General features: G+C 38.7%; 1 protein-coding gene across 1 annotated transcript in view; it reads left to right on the top strand.

Annotated features, from left to right (window-relative positions):
* The window catches only part of itfg1 (integrin alpha FG-GAP repeat containing 1), a 174,624-nt gene extending 157,178 nt beyond the window's left edge, over positions 1 to 17,446 (top strand). Inside the window, exons 17-18 of the mRNA XM_041997200.1 lie at positions 2,878 to 2,995; positions 16,375 to 17,446. Coding sequence (XP_041853134.1) covers positions 2,878 to 2,995; positions 16,375 to 16,434 — 178 coding nt within the window. The 3' untranslated portion in view covers positions 16,435 to 17,446. The remainder of the gene's footprint in view (positions 1 to 2,877; positions 2,996 to 16,374) is intronic.
* Positions 17,447 to 17,618: the final 172 nt, after the last annotated feature.

Raw genomic sequence — 17,618 nt, 5'->3', positions numbered from 1 at the left:
CACATAGCATCCTTCATAGGTGCATATTGCCAGCACAGACACACACAGACCTAAATATAATTCTTATGTTTATAAGATACAGCAAAAGTGAGTACACCCCTGTGTAATACTGCTTTAATGTCAAATAACTCAAAACTATTTCTGCTTACAATGATTACATTTTTTCTGAGTTAGTTTATTACTACTGTAATTATTGTAAATAAAAGAGCAACAGTAGGAGCTCAATGCAAAAAAGTCAGGAGGCCTTTCATCACCATGATGCAGACCTGTTCTAACTTTCTCCTTAAAGTAACCAAACAGGGTTTGAATGCGATTTTCTATGTGCGGAGGGGCTATAATTGATAGTAAGAGTGGGGTGAGGCGGAAACATTTTATGTACAGTAAACATACTAAACAATCACATTCTCATTCATATTTATGGTGAACAACGTGATTTACTTTTTATAGGCTGTTTTATATAAAAGTTCTCCATTAAAACGGCCATGTTGTTGATCATAATGCAACGTTCGTACAGCATATCTGCATATGTGGTGTTATTTGTCTTTACAAACACATTTTATGAAGAGAATGTAAAAGCCAGAAAATCCCCCAGATGTGACTGTAAGTTAATTCACTGATAAACCCTGTGATGTTTTTTTTAAGTTCTACTCATTATTAATGTAGCATAGGTATCTGTGCAGCAGTGATTAAAGCCATACAATGCAGGATCATTCTAAGTAAACGATTGTTGATGACAAAAATATCATTGGCTGTTCACTTTTTCTAAATTTTATTTGTATTTTACATTCAGTGATCATTGTAGTTATAATTAATCAGTTAATTATGTCCTTGTAGACCTTCCATTTCCATTTTTCTTTTTAAGTTCACATTTACATTTGCCACCTTTTTTCCAGACATCACCGAACCCCTCAAAGGAGTTTTACAAGGATCTGACGCATTTAATCATTTTATCAAAGCAGCAGATACCTGCTGTTATTTTCCTGCCATCCCTGCAACTAACTCTAGACAGCATCCCAGTATATCAGCACAGTGCTGATGACTGGCGTTTTAATCAGAGCTCTGTTAGACACCAGTTCGTGGTACCTAGTATTTCCCATGAGAAAAAAAAATCACAAGGAGTTTTATTATCTGAAGTGGTGCTATGTAACTTTCTTACCTTAAAACACCACGTTCCAGGGTCATCTGATAGCGCAGTGACATCTATTATTCTATTATTTCTTAGCGTCCCAAGGCTAAGAAACTGCACTTTCCACCTTTAGCTTCCGGGACGCCAGGTGATGTTGCAACTAAGTTTTGCTTCATGCACCGTGTCAAACGCTAGCAAGCGGACATCAACACACAGGCCGTTTTTAACGTGCACTGTGGTTGATTCAGCAGAGAAATGCAGGAAGACATTAGGAGGGAAAAAAAAAAAGAAAGGGACAGAGCAAGAGAAAAGAAAGAATTAAGATAAAACTGTTTTTTACTGACTGGAGAGGCAAGAGTACACGTAGGATGCAAGATGGATGCCGAATTAGCAGTCGATAGAGGGCAAATCACAAAAAATCTGCCAAAGCTTCATTGTTCCTCTTTAGTTTATGAAAAAATCTTTGTTTTAATTATTCAGAACTGAAAATCATGAGAAAGGTTTAACATCAAATGATGCATCACCACCTGATGAACCAGCCCCGGCCCACTTTAACCCCTGATACCACACGAGTTTTGTTGGCTATTAATTGGACAAAATACTTGACTAAATGTTAGATTTTGCTTTTGTAGTTTTAACTGTGTTTTTGGTTATCATTGGAAAATTCTTCATTTTGAATCTGAGTTTTGTGATCCATGCATGTATGATTATCCACAAGCATTCTTGTTATCTATAAATATCATGTTTCAACTATTTTAACACCCACACAGCCTCATATTATCACACTCCCACCTCAGTCTTCTACTGTCAGAGCTATGCACTCATTTCTCTGGTATTCTTGGTCACATTTAATGGAAAACTTGCTGAATACCATTTAAACTGAGCTGAACAAATTTGTCTTGGGCTCATTTGACCTAAGAATGTACTTCCAATATCTTTTTAATATTCTTTTGCAAGTTTTGTCTTTAGGTTTCTTTATTTTTTTTATGTTCCAACTCTAAAGCACCTGTTTTTTTTTTTTATTGTGTGAGCAGGTTTTTCGTCTTTGATGTAACTCATTCCAGACCTCCCGCTGTAGTCAGTGTTTTACTGAGTATTAGTTCAGCAATAGTAATCCTGTATGCCTTTTCCGTCAGCACAAGTCCCACCACCAGATTCTTTCATCCCTCTGCTGTTTCTTTTTCATGGATCCTTGATGCCAATCTAAACATTAACATAGACATAGGTCCAGAACGAGTCCTAAAATTAAGAAAACTAATTTTGCAAACATGTTCATTTAAATAAAGTAACTAGAAATCAATTGTATGCTCAGTTTTTTTCTCCATAATTTTTAACTTCTAACTCTGATTACTGTTGGATTCACTGCTTTTACACTGAGCTGTAAGCTGGATTTTATATAAAGTCTTTCTAAATGATTAATCTGTGATACTTTGAAATATTGCAGCTGTGGAGGGGTGATAACAGGTTTGACATGTTCTTTTACTGGAACACTGAAAAGAGCCTGAGTATTTTTCTCATGTGCACGACAAACTTTCTGGTATTAAGACGACAAAATGCACCAAACTGGTTGAAATTCTGGAAATGCATTAAAGTTCTTGCAAACTAAAAACAGAGCAGCCTGTTACATCTTTGTGTTGAGCTGCACAAAGAAAGAGAATCTCATTTTCATTGTTTCTGTTAACTTGTTGGTTTCCTTTCTAACAGCATATGATAAATCTTCACATCCTCTGCTTTTCTTTGTCTGTCTACAGTTGGAGCGCTAAGTTGTATCTCACTCCCAGTAACAGCGTCCTGCTCACGGCCATCGCACTGATCGGAGTCTGCGTCTTCATCCTCGTCATTATCGGCATCCTCCACTGGAAAGAGAAGGTCAGGACACACATGATGGAGGGTGTAGTAGTTAGCCTCGCCCTGGTTACATACTGCTTTATAGTGTGTATGTGAGAGACAAAGAGAGAGCAGCTTGGTCACAACCAGCAGCAGATGGGTCTCACTGTCCCTGCCCTGTAGTCCTCTAGCCTCCCCACCAAGACACACATACACACTCTCCCCCTCTTCCTCTATCCCTCTACCTCTGCGGGCTACAACCTGGAAGGGCATTCAGCTGTAATTGCCTTCTTCTGTCCTTCCAGCACGGTAGATCTGCTGCTCATTACTGCCTAAATATGCCCTCCAGGGAGTCGATGCATGTTTTCTCATGTGTTTTGTGCTTTAGCTCCTCCTTGCCTGGTTGTTTTCAGCAACACAAACACACGGTTCGGTCACAGGAGCATGTGCCTCTTTATCACCTGGTCAAGGACACACAGACACAAACATTGTTTAACAGTAATTCTTGCAAAAATACTTGTTTTTTTGTTTTTTTTTTGTTCACGGTTGTTTTTGTTTCATCTAAACACACAGCAGTAATGTTGGTTCCTGCTCTGAGTGGGGCTGCAAGTCGATGCATCTTCTCCAAACCATCTGCTGTGAAAGCATGTGCGATTATTGTGCGAGAGTGTGTGCATGCGTGAGTATCTACGAGCAGGATTGCATGTGGGCTTGGTTACACACACAAAGAGGTGTAATTGACCATTTTAGGGAAATCAGCTTCATCTGAACTGATGCTGAATAAAAAGAAAACAGTCACATATGCACGGCTATGGAAGCAGCCAACGAGTGTGGGGCTGAATGTTATGTGGAGCCTCTGGATGGTGAACAGAAAATATAGATGAAGAGTAACCATTTAATTTAAGACCTGGCAAAATGAAAACGTGCACACTGAAGCCATGCATTTGGATTTGATCACACTGTAGTGTGTTTCGGCTGACAAATTATTAGTTAACACTTACTTTCCCCTGGAGAGAGTTTTTCCCTCTTTACCACCCATTTAAAGTTGTCTTTTACTTTCCTGTGTTCCAGATTAATAGCAAATATTACACAGCTTTATTGAAAGTTTTTAAATATTTTATTTAAATATTACTAAGACCTTACTAGTGTATGGATCTTTGTGTTGCTTCACTTCTTTTGACAGAGTTTAAGCCTTTTCAGGGTCATATAAGTTCAGAAACTTTTATCATTTCAATTCAGAACAAAGTGCTTTGTGTGATATTCAACATTCACTCTGCATCCAAAATATAATTTGATTCAGATTGCTAAATGTATTATCAGGTTTTCACAAAGCTTAGTTCCCACTATGTATGCAGTGCATGCAGCAAGATTTCAGGTTAAATGATTTCATTCTCACTTAAAGGCTCCTTGAGGCTCATAGATTTGTTTTAATATAACTATTTATACTTAAGTCTCATAATAGCTGGAGAGAAACCATTTTCATTGTTCTGGTCCTGAAGGACAATTACAATAAATTAAACAACATATTTGCCCAGTTACCTGTTGATCTTATATAAAATGTTAATCTTTCATACTCATGATTTCTTTAGAGGGATTTACTATCTGGAAACTCATAGACTTCCTCAGGGTGTTTCTTTCTTTTTGAGTCTTTTATGCCCAAAGTTTTGTCTTCAGTCAGGTTGGGTTCAGGGGAATCACTCCAAAATATCCCCATTCTGTATCTTTAATACCAGGTTCCCTCCCCACCATCTTTGGGGTTTCTGTCCTTCTGACCTGTGACACACCTTCCAGTCGGCTTTGTTGCAGGTGGCTGTATCTGATCAGGCGGTGACGGATTATTGTTTTCTATAAATCTGAGAACTCATCTGACTGTTCCATCATCTGTCACTTCATTCATAAGCCGGCACCACTGGTAGCTATGCCACCTCACACCTCCATATGTTTTACAGATGATCTAATCTTCAGATTATTTATATGTTTGTTTTTTTCTTTTAATAAAGTTGATAGAAGTTTATCTGAGGGTGTCTTAACACTCAGACCGAAGAGGGAGCTTAGTCCAAGTTTGCTTTGTCTTCCACGCTGGAATATTTTTATACTGGACCATTTGTCTATACAGAACAGAGTATAGTTCCTGTGTTAAGCTTGAAATTAAAGAATCAAGAACTATGTGTTTGGACAGCTTTGGTCTGCACTGTTTTCATGTTACAATCAAAGCGATCCAGGCCCCCCCCACCCCCCCAGGTTCAGATGATCCCCACTAACATAAAAATCACACCAGGGCTCCTTTTAATCAAGCTAAACCTGTCAAGTGTGAGCACTCTTTTTTCTGTCTAAGCACGTCTCTTCCAGGTTGAAGCTTATTTGGAGTTTTTTTGCAGGGAACTCGTTGAATCTGCTCTCATTTTATGGTAGAGTTGATAAAGATTTTTCTACCTCCTAAAGAGTTTTCTTTACTGGCCTTGAAGGGATTTCAGGCTTTTTGATATTTATAAAAAGAATTTGCACTTTGCTCCTTCAATTACAACTTAGTGGAACTTTCTGAGCCCTCCTGTTGTCCTGGAGTCAATTTGACCCATTTTCAAAAGTTAATATGTCATAACTTTAGTTTTCTTCCATATAATTGTCTGGAAATTACATGGATGCTTCATACTTTTTTTCTTGTAAAATGAATTATGACTATTTTGGTGTAATTATGTATGTTTTATAAAATTTATAGCATCTGTGATCCTCCTGGGTTAATTTGACCTGGCCATATTTAATGGTTTAATTTTTTTAATTTAAATAAATTGAATAAAAACACAAACAAGCTCAAATATAATAGACAAAATGCAAGATACAAACGTTACAGTGTGAGGAATTAACAGTTGAAAACAGGCAGCATAACACAACTTTCAGGGTATCTAACTTGATTTCATCTCAACGTTTGATCTTCCTACATGGTGGAACACGCACACACCTCCACACACATACAGGTTCTCTGTTGATTGTAGAATCAGTAGTATAAAAAGTTTGTGGGAAATCTATTTATACAATTGTGTTAGACAAGTCTGACTTGGACATACTCATTTTTGACATATACCAGTCGTCATTAGCAAAATAAACATTTATTTATTGGCTTAATTTGCTTATTGTATTCAAAAACAGTGTATCATGTCAAGTAAATTAGGTTTGTTAATAAATTAAGCATAAGAGGTGTAAAAGAATTATAAAATAAATATCAATAAACTGGAATGAAGTTGGCTAAAAATATGCAACAGAATAGTTAACCATTTTATACTGTATAATTTATATATATATATATATATATATATATATATAGAGAGAGAGAGAGAGAGAGAGAGAGTCTTAAAACAATATAATGATCAATATTTTTGACATATACCATTCTATCATTATGCATCTCTAAGTTTTTATGATCATAGCAATAGTCAAAATTATGCAAAATTCATGCATTTTTTACACCATTATTGTTATAATTCCATGTAAATGAGGTCTATTATACCAAACCAGGACTAATTTTTAATAAATGACTGAAACGCTGAGATAAAAACCGTGGAGGACAGAAAACATCAAACTTCTTAAATGTCCTGATGAAGTGAATAAAGACAGGTTTACTGAATGGAGTTGTTCTAAATATTGAAGTTCAGATTTCAGAGAACACATTGACGTTAATAAAATCTACAAATGATATTAGATCCATTTAAAGCCGTAACTTTAAATGGATCCAAAGCGACTCAGAAATGACTACAGTGAAGGTAGGTTCGGCTTGCTTAATGATAATAATGGATTACATTAATATCTGCTGATGGCACTCAGTGTGCTTGTATTGAATCCATTATTTTTTCACTAGCTTGTAACACGAATGTTTTCATACCTGGGAGAGCTTTAAAAATGCATATTCTTGTCTTATTTTCTGGTGGCTGAAACCACACATTTCTGCTGCAGTGAGTGTGCTCGCCTGCATGTGTGTGCACATCGGGGTGAAACTCTGTCATGTTTACTACAGAAATCATGTAGAGAGAAAAATGAGGTGCTGTGGTGTAAATCAGATAAATACCATCAGACTGTTTACTTTTTATTACAAAGTATTAACCTGTTCTAGAGAAAATTTTACCTTCAGGCTTCAGTGTTTTGGCCTCAGGTTGCATCTTGCAGTCAAGCGAAGCCGTTCATCTTTGCATTAAAATATAGAGCACTTTATATATTGATGTCATCTCGTGGTAATCCTCTATCTCAAAATATATGTCTGCGTGAACACTGAATTAAAGCTTGAATTTGAAAGATTAAATTGCAAACCAAATCAAAATATTGGTAAAAAAAAAATAGGTCAGGCCTAAGAGAAAAGACAAAAGTAAACATACAACTGACTTTTACTGGCTGGAGAGAGCTTGGAGTACAGGTAGGATGTAAGACAGATGCCAAGTTCACCATGAAGGCACCTCATTAAGAAAATCTGCCAAAGTTCAGTAGTGCCGATTTAAAGCCCACATTCATCATGACTTTTAATTTATAATTAAGACGATGTTCAAATATTAAATTTGCAGGCCTTGTAGTTGTCATTTATTTTTAACTTGCTTAGATTGGAGAAGCATCACTCTTCTGTTGATACCATATCACAACATTGTCAGTTCGATATTTACCAGATAATTATTATTTCTAGGAATAAATCAAAACATGGCTGATTTAATAAATGAGAAAAATGTTGTAAAACTGCAGCAGTCAGGAGTGTGTCTGCAGTATCATCTCTATGGCGTTTATTCGGTTCCAGAAGCAGCGCGCTTGAAAACCGCCCGCGCGCATAAAAACAATGCACGCGCACGGGGATCACCGCTCGCGAGTACGTGAAATGAGCGCGTAAATTAGTACCCGCGAGTTAAAACACACTTCGCGAGGAGGTATTTCTGCATTGCCAGGGAATAACACAGTTTTTGCATGCAGGGAATCACCCTCGTGAGAGCTCATCAATCCACTGTGTTCACATATGTGGACCAATGTCCTCGCAGCAGCGACCCGCTCGCTCTCAGTTCTGTCACTGCACGCTCGGCTTAACAGTCCTCCCTCGCTCGATTGCTGGAGTTTTGAGACTCTGGAGGCGGAGACTTTGGCTGATGTGCCTTATCCTCTGATTGGTCAGTTTAAATGCTCACACATTGCCCAGCCAAGATAAACAGCACCTGTGCAGCGAATTTCAAATGGCTTTAAGTTGGTTAAACTAGCTTTAGTTTTGCATAACTAATAAGTATTCACGTTATATCTAATTGCACGTTTTTTCCAATGCATATTAAACATTCAATTGTTATACCTTAAAAAAATGCCATGTTTGATATGTGCATCATAACACATATCTTCAACTATGTCGGTATTTCATTTGTCAATAGCCGAGATGTCACCTGCTTGAACGGCTTCTGCATAAAATACAAAGAGGATTCAGCACAACCCCACTGAATCTTGATTACCTGGAGTTTTTATGTCGCCAGAAGCTGTACATCCTGGACACCCTATCTAATTATGTACAAATACCCATCGTTATCACAGAAGCTAATTTAGCCATTACAGTCATTTTAAAAAAAAATTATTCAAGAGCAGCAGGCAGGAACACTGATATCTATCAGTTTGTCATTTTTCCTTCCCCAAGGTTTATTTTTATCATTTCATTATGCACACTGGAACTAATTTATTTACTTTATAGCGATGCCCTGTTGTCTTATGTCATTATAAAGTTTGTTTTTTGATAGGTTTCACTTGTTTTCTTGTTCTGTGGTGCCAGTCCCACCAGTAGGTCAGGTGAGTTTTTAGTTAAACCAAGTTCTTACTCAGTGAGACATTTCATTTTACATTCAAAGCAAAGCAACTTTATTTGTAGAGCACAATTCAACAACATGGTGATTCAAAGGGCTTTACAAAGACATTAACACATAAGATTATATAAAGCATAATTTTAAAAAAAGATGAAAAGGTAGGAACATAAACTAAGCATGATCACGTTTTATTATTATTTTTTTTTTTTTTTTTATCCACCTTAAGAGAGATGGTGCAAATTTGGTCTTTTAAGTACAAACCATTGAAATGCAGCTGAGAGACAGAGTCCTCTCTGAAGGGGATCTTTGGTGTTGTCTGCATTGTCTTTGACTTTAAATCCATACTGCTGGGACATTACATGCTACCACACGGCTGGCTTTAAAAGATGAAAGTAAGCCTTATCAACCTAATCGTTTAACCATATGAAAGTGAATTGTAAGGACGGTTATCAGTAAGAAATATAGAGGCTAATGAGGACCATGTCTGATCTTTAATAAATGCTAGCTCGGTGGTTGAGATGAATATTTCCCTCTAAAAATGTATGAAATTATTGTGCTGGTTACACTTATTTAATCTATAGTCAAACATGACTTGATCATCACTTAAATCAACATTAACTTAATAATGCATTCAGTGACAAACGTGTATGTGCAGCAATAATATGTTTATTTAGTTTTCACCCCCAGTAATCCGATCGCTGCTGTCTGTTCCGTAGTAGAGTCCAGCAGCGCGGGGTTTGTTTGGGACTACTGGAGGCTCCATGACCCACGTGACCGCTCTTACAGTCCGAAAACTGACCAATCAGAGGATAAGGCACATCAGCCAAAGTCTCCGCCTCCAGAGTCTCAAAACTCCAGCAATCGAGCGAGGGAGGACTGTTAAGCCGAGCGTGCAGTGACAGAACTGAGAGCGAGCAGGTCCACATGTGTGAACACAGTGGATTGATGAGCTCTCATGAGGGTGATTCTCTGCTTGCAAATACTGTGTTATTTCCTCGCAATGCAGAAATGCCTCCTCGCGAAGTGTGTTTTAACTCGCGGGTACTAATTTACTCGCTCATATCACGTACTCGCGCGCAGTGATCCCCGTGCGCGTGCATTGTTTTTATGCGCGCGGGCGGTTTTCAAGCGCGCTGCTTCTGGAACCGAATAAACGCCATACATCTCTGCTTGTGGTGGATCTAACGTGTGCGAAACTTGGCTCAGATTCACGTCTTAAAACCAGTGCAGTTTTACTTTCAGTTGGAGGGAATACCTGGCCTTGATAACCGAGAGACTTCCACCAATACCAGCAGGCTAATGTGACCTCGTGCACCAGTCAGAAAATTGAGATAGAAGCGAATCATATCCACCTGTTGCTAACACCTTCCCTTATATCTCATAAAGCAGGGGTGTCCAAAGTCGGTCCTGAAGGGCCGCTGTCTTGCAGGTTTTCAGTGTTTCCTGCTTCAACACACCTGACTCAAATTAAATAGATCCAACAGCTTCTTGAGTTTTGCACAATGACTCATTAATTTGAGTCAGGTGAATCTGGAGAAGGGACAAATTGGAAACCTGCAGGATTGTGGCCCTCGAGGACCGGAGCTGGACACCCCTGTCATAAAGTGTATCATCCATTAAGGTCAGGGTGAGCCTGCTGATTGACATTTAGCATTTCCATGTTGGGAGTGCCGCCTCTGGTATTTGCTCTTCCAATAAAGTCAGATAGAGGGCAGAGGCATGGTGGGGGAGCAAAGGCATGTTGTCCTGCCTAACAAGCTAACAGCGCTTTCACACAAATCCTGAGAACTACTGTGCAAAACAGTATTAACCAGTGATATTTAGAAGTATCCACATGAATCTAAATCAGAACAGAAAGGAGTGGAAGGAGGCCTTTAAAATACATGAAGCACAATGTAATCGATCTCATCTTCATGCAGGTCAAATTTAATTAGTTGACATTTGAGCCCACTGAGACAGCCCCCTCCCCCCCATACACACCATAGCTTTCCACCTGTTTTCACACACAGCCCCACCTCTGTGTCAATAAACTTGTAGATGGACACAAATCGATGCTGTGCTGCTTAATAATTATTCAAGCCTCAGGATGACAGTGCAGTGTCTGCCCTGGATGGTCAATTACAGCGGCTCAGGGGGTTGGTCATCCACAGCGAAGGACATCAATCCATCTGCTCTCTAAAATAAATATGTTGCATTAAAAAAATGGACAGTATCGGTCAATAAGAGATGCTACCTGCTTTGAAGATTAATGAAGGCTTTATCACCAACACAGGCTGATGGGATGAAAGAGCAAACATGTCGCGTCCCATCTGTTTGATTCAGCAAATTAGTCATAATCGCAGAAGGACTGGCTTCTTCATTAAAGACAAATAAAAATTATTATTCACCCATTCTTCAAATGCCCCGCACCCCCGGCAGGTGTTCAGTGTTAGCGAACACCACGTTGCTAGCGTCCTCATGCACGCTCACTGTTATATTTCCATTTGGTCCTCAGTGATCAGTAGCCATGAAAACACATTTGCAAGGTTTTTAGCAGCATTGTGTGGACATGATAACATCTGGTTACATATGCCTGTTACAACTGCTGTGCATCAGTCTGGTGATAAACAGCTTTTCAACAAAATCATCATTCAGTGTCTTGAGTCTAGTGCTGATGGTTTTACTTGACATAAACTGTAAACTCAGGCTCTAATGTCATCAAACTTCAGAAACCTTCAATAAAACTGATGGAAAGCATGTCTTTAGCTATTATCTTTGAGATGAAGTCCACTGTCTGATATCAAACTTCATTTGGTAACAAAGCTGCTATTGCACTGTCTGAGTGCAACGGTACGGGAGCTGCACGGCACAAGACAGGAAGGACTTGGCCCGAGTGGTGAAAACAGCACAGGGGATTGTGGGGGGTCCTCTCCCACATCTCGACTCAGTATACGACAGGCAGGTGCAAAGGAGGGCCGGTCGTATAGCAGCAGACCCCACCCACCCAGGACACGAACTGTTTGTGCCTCTTCCCTCTGGAAAGAGGTACAGGAACATCACAAACCACACCAACAGACTGAGACACAGCTTCTTCCCCAGAGCTGTGAAATCCATCACCCCATCCCCTCACACATCCTCCCCCCATCCACCCATAGACTGAGCATTAAACCGCTGCAGACAGACATTCCCACTGCACTGCACTTTATTACTGTGCAATATGTGTAATTTATTCATCCCGGTCACTTTAAAATTTATTCTATTTTTATACTTTTATACTTTTATATTTATATGTGTCTTACTGTGTGCCTTAAGCCAAGAGCTGCTGAACAAAATTTCATTGTGCCTTGCATAAAGACAATAAAGAGTCTTGATTCTTGATTCTTGATTGACAGCTGATTTTTAGATGGATCTTCTGTTGGATGGTAGGCTCTCAAATAACTGTACATAGTTGTGTTGTGCAGATGATATGCTAGCTTTACTAACTTTAGCTAACCATTTCATACCAGAGAATCAGAGAAGCATTTTTCTGTTTGTTTGGTTTTTTTTTTTTTCTGGTTGGCAAACAGCTTGGTAAATTGTGCTGGTAGTAACACATTACTACCAGGTCCTGGTTATAATTGGAGTTAATCATCCATCCATCAATGGTGTAGACGTCTTTATAAAGGAAGCTGAGCTGCTCTGCCACAGCCATCGGGAATCACATTGAAAGGATAAAAATTAAAGTTCTCAATCAGATACAGTCATGTCTATTTTCTTCCTATCCTCAGTTCATCACTGATCTTACATTATTGACCCTACTTCCACCGGCTGTAATTAAATAATATGAGATCTTTATGACTTTGTGTTAACTACTTTTAAATGGCAGCCTCTCAGAGTGCTTCAGTCTCAAACCCAGTGATACACTGGGTCAAATCTGCCATTTGTATACTCAACAAGCAGGGACAATCCGGTGTAAATTAGCTGCTAGGCTAACTCAGTTGCACATTTACATTTGTGCACTTGTTTTTATGTTCATTAATGTCATGCTGTCCCTTTTTTTTTAATAAATTCAAAAGATTTGATTCAACTTAAACATGGTACAAAGATTAGTTGCTTGTACTTTTAAATAGTTTTACTAACTACAACACCTATTTTAAAAGTGTTGATTTGTCTTAAAAAAAAAAGAGAAACTGTTATCAACAACTATGACAAAAGGCATTGTCTGATAGAAATCCTCCATGGCTACAACATGGATAAAATTAGCTCCATCTGGCTGAGCATAAATTGCAGGATCACACTTTTTTAAGTGTTTCTTGAGGCGGTTTTGACATCCTCACAAAGAAGTTCCTGGTGGCTGTAAATGTCCCTTCTGGTCGTGAATAGACCCCCTGCTGTCGCGATTTCACCGAAAGAGATGGAGCGAGAGTTAGTCATCCTCATTCTGTGCAAATATGTGAGATGAACCCAAGTCTGCTTCAGGCCTTTTCTTTTGATCTTATTTCTTTTTATTTGTCTTCTATAAATCTCATTGAGCTTTGAGATTTCTTCTTCTTCCAGGAAGTCCTGGTCAAAAAGGCAGAACAAGCAGTTTCACAAAAAGGACCTTTAAAAATGTGTAAAGAGATAAAAATCTATTTTCTGGTGGTATTTTAAAGCTTATTCCCTACACAGGGTGCATTGCATGGAAGAAGAAGAAGAGGGGGTGGGGGCGGCAGAATGAAAGAAGGCTAAAAATATAAGTAGGCAGTTTACCTGATTTAGAAAGGGCATCCTAAGGAGTCATATGAGGTGTGATAGATGGTGTAAGTCTGCATCTGTTGTACCTGTTTAACACTCTGCAACAGTCAAATTGAGGATATTGTAGAGTTCTGGTTTTCCAGCCCTTGCTTTGCTTTTCTGCTTCTCTGCTGAAGAGATGTTTGTTCTGAAAAGACTAACTTTTAATATACTAACAGGTTTTGACTCATTTAGAGACTGTCACTGTCTCTTACAGCTTTAGCTGAGTTTTGAGATGCATTCTCGCTTAAACTTACCACAAAAAGTAAGAAAATTTGTGTTTCCTGGATTATTTCTTTGTTGTAACAATTCTTTATTTAATTCTTTATTTCTCTTTTAAATGGTGCCACATTTGTACAGAAAATCTATCTGTGGGATGAGCAGCAGAGTTGAGTATGTGGGTTGTACCCCTGAAAAACTTGCCAAATCTTCTCTGCCAAACAGATGATTCTGCTCTTGATTCTTGTTTTTTATTGAAGTCCTAAGAAACGGGATATATTGGCAACTGAATTCTTTCATTCAACAAACAGGAGCCTCTGTAGCATGTGGAAGAACCATAAACACCCACAACAGCCTGGCACCTCCCCCTCATGCCAGTCACCAGCTTAGTAACACGCTGCTGTGGGATCAACCAGTCAGCCAATATGGTTGTGTTGGTCACTCTGGCACCACCAAGACATACCCTTTCACCCTCCGTACCCCCAAGTTCTGGAGGTCTCTGATAGAGATAGAGCCCACTCTGTTGGGGCGGGTCATCTTGGAGGATAGAGTTAAGTCCCAGACTGGGGAGATTTGGGATTGTCACTGGTTGCAGAATCTCCATATCTTGAGATTTCCTCCGGTGATGACAAGCCTTGTTTTTCCAGTGAGCAAGCTCCTGCCCCACATCATCACACTGCCTCCACCAAAAGCTGTTACCGTATCGGTGCATCGGCATAGCGTTCTCCACGCCAGTAATGCTTCACACATAAATATGTGTGAATGTAAGCATAGTCCTGAAGCTGCCATTTTATCCACATCTATAAATAAATTTCATAATCTTTAATTCTTGCATTTATGACGTGCATGTAGGACTAGCCTAAATCCATCATAACAAGCCTCTGATCCTGCTCACAGCGGTCTCTGAATCTAAATGTCAGCTGTTTAATCAGCTGGAGTTTTAGAAATAATGAACTCGCAGGTGCATACAGACAGATGTTAACAGCTTTGTTGCTTTTAGCACCTGTTTATTTCATTTAGTTTTATTTCAAATACTTTTAATCACAGTTTTGTCGTCTGCTCACCGTCCCTTTTCTTCTAATTTACAATCATTAATTAGAAGTTCTGTCAAGCTGCAGCCGTCACCATCCTCAATCTGTTTAGTTTCTGTCATTACACATTCTGTTCATTGTAAAGTTCAGGAATCGGGCGCCCTTGTAGCCGTTTTTAATAGCGTGTTCAATAGTTTACACAAACATCGACCATGTCAGTCTTCTCCGCCGTAAATAACAGGTGGATACGGTCCAAATCACTCCTCAGTAAATCCAGCTGTCGCTCCCAATCTCTCTAAATAGGTCCCATCTTCCTCTGTTGTTCTGTCGTTCACTGATCATTAAATGTTACAATAACAGCGTTGCCTCGAGGGGTTTACTGTTTGTACATCATGTGTATTTCACTCAGGTGAACATTGATTCAGACGTTGCGAGTCCAGGGAGAACATTCACATGTTCACTAACATACTGATCACATCCGGATTTAACTTGAGTCAGGCAACAAAAATAATAAATACATAAAAGCTAAAGTCTTCATAAGCAGTCAGAGACGATGGAGATGGATGTAAGCAACATTACTCAGAATGCAGATAAAATTCAACTTTGTTCAAAATTCTTGGTAAAGTTCAGCATCCCATTTAACAAATGTCATTTTTCTGCTCCTTGTTATATTTCAAGGAAACAAAGGATGAATTTAGCTTGTTATAACATGAGTCTAAGAAAGCTGGAATGGTGTGTTGAGAGCAATGAAGTGCAAATAATAAATGTAGGTAATTTAAGTTATAAATTAAACTTAATGAAAAATAATTATATGAAGCATTAACAGAAATGAAACAATATAAAAATCAGTATTTAGTTCAGAAGTAATGATGGGGCACAGGACTATGATTCACAGATGGTTTTATGGATTATTTTGAAAAGAAAATGTCTCAGTATACAAGACAAGTCAAAAGTTTGTCCTCACCTTCTTACTGAAGAGTTATTCTGCAGTAAAATTATAAAGAATTTTATAATCTGTGATTTCATTAAAGACTCAGACAATCAGGAGAAATCTCTTCACGCCAGGAAAAAAAGCTGAAAGCAAGAACAAAATGACTGATCTTCAGGAGGCACTTTATTAAAAGCAGAGTCACCTCTGATGTTTGACATCGTTGCATGAGCTCAGGACGTTTCTGCAAAGCAGCATCTGTGAACACACTTCATCGCTTCCTCCACGAGACTCATATAAACCAGACCTAGAAGATCTGCTGCCTTAACTGAGCCGACGCTCCCACTGAAGCCTCTCATATATGTAATGGAGACAAAATTATAGATATCTACTTTTTTATTTGAACATTTATTAGATTTTTAAACAAAATCAAACCTTTTTTCATTTCAAGACAGCTGGAGGCATCTGTGTTTAAAATGGCTTTTAAGGGAAACAATTTTACCTACCGAACATCAATATGTTAAACATTTTTATCATCCTTCTGGTTGGTGGTGTTAAACATGTTCTCTGCTTTCTTCAAGATCTACGTTGATCTTGAAGAAGACCATTAAAAACTCCTCCATGCTCTTTACTCCAACACAAGGTCAATGATTTATTGATACGCCGACTTATATCCTGCACTAAGTGTGTATCTGTGTGTTTGTTCCTCAGAAAGCGGACGACCGAGAGAAGAGGCAGGAGGCCCACCGTTTCCATTTCGATGCCATGTGAAGGAAGAGAACTGCATCATCGCTTCCCGCTCTGCTCCGTCTGTTAGCCATCCGACCGCCCCCCTCGTCCCTTCACACATTTCAAGGACCAATAAATGAATCCTCATTTACCCCAAAATGTTTCTTTTTGATATTTTTCTGTCCTTGAGTAAAATGTGAAATATTTATGCCCCGTTTGATTTATTCATTCCAGTGATAGAAGTAGAGGAGCTGCAACAAGGCCACAGGGACACGGAAAGATGAGAAGTTTTTTATCAGAGACTCACTGTTGGAAGAAGCATGGTCTTCAGTTGTGTCATTAGAGTAGTCTGACAGATGAAACTCCCAGTGTGTAACTCCATAAACTGCAAACTGTTTATAATTGTTTACTAAAGAGGAAGCATCTATGACATCAACATGTTGAAATGTGTAAAATTAACTTAAACTCGTAATGTGTGTCACTGCCTCTGTCTGTGCATGTCGTCACACTCGTCTCAATCCTGTGATTTTAATGTCGGCTTCGCAACTGGAGCAGCAACTGGTGAAAGATGAACAAAAGTGGACACGTGGAACATTTTTCTGTTTCCAGCCTCACTAAAAATGATGAATGGCCTTCTGGTCTGCTGAGTGCAAATCCATCTTTCCCTGAGTTGATTGTATTACAGTTCATCACAGGAGTGCCAAAAAGTATTTCATCCTGCAAATATCTAACAGCTACTGCATCAAGGCCCTACACGTAGGCTAATACCTGGTTGTCCTGCTGAATGAGGCACAGTTACTACTAATTCAAGGTTTGGTTTTTAATTTGTTTCTTTTAAAACTTGATTCAGCCAAGCTCTCTGGTATGTCCAGATATTTATTTTGCAAGACTGAGTTCATGTCTGTCCAACTTGTTTGCACTTTTTTAAAACTAATCATTAACTGTGGGTGTTTGTAAATTATTTCATTTGGTGGATTTATTTTGCAAATGAATGTTAAAGCTACTAAATGTGTTTATCTTCTGAGGTTGAGAATAAAAAGTTTCTTCTGCTTAAGTCAACTTTGTGTTGATTTCATTAAAAAATTGTATTTGTATTGATTTGTTGCTGGGAAGCTATAGAGGAAAATTGAACTGGAACAATTATCTGTGTTGTCATTATCTAAAATTGTTTGGAGCGCAGCAGAACTGAAATTAAATGGCCTTTAATTTTCCAAAGGACCCCTGGA

This window comes from Melanotaenia boesemani, chromosome 1, assembly GCF_017639745.1.
Source record: "Melanotaenia boesemani isolate fMelBoe1 chromosome 1, fMelBoe1.pri, whole genome shotgun sequence".
Taxonomy (NCBI): domain Eukaryota; kingdom Metazoa; phylum Chordata; class Actinopteri; order Atheriniformes; family Melanotaeniidae; genus Melanotaenia; species Melanotaenia boesemani.
Note: the sequence above shows the minus strand (reverse complement) of the source record. Positions and strands in the feature narration are given on the sequence as shown.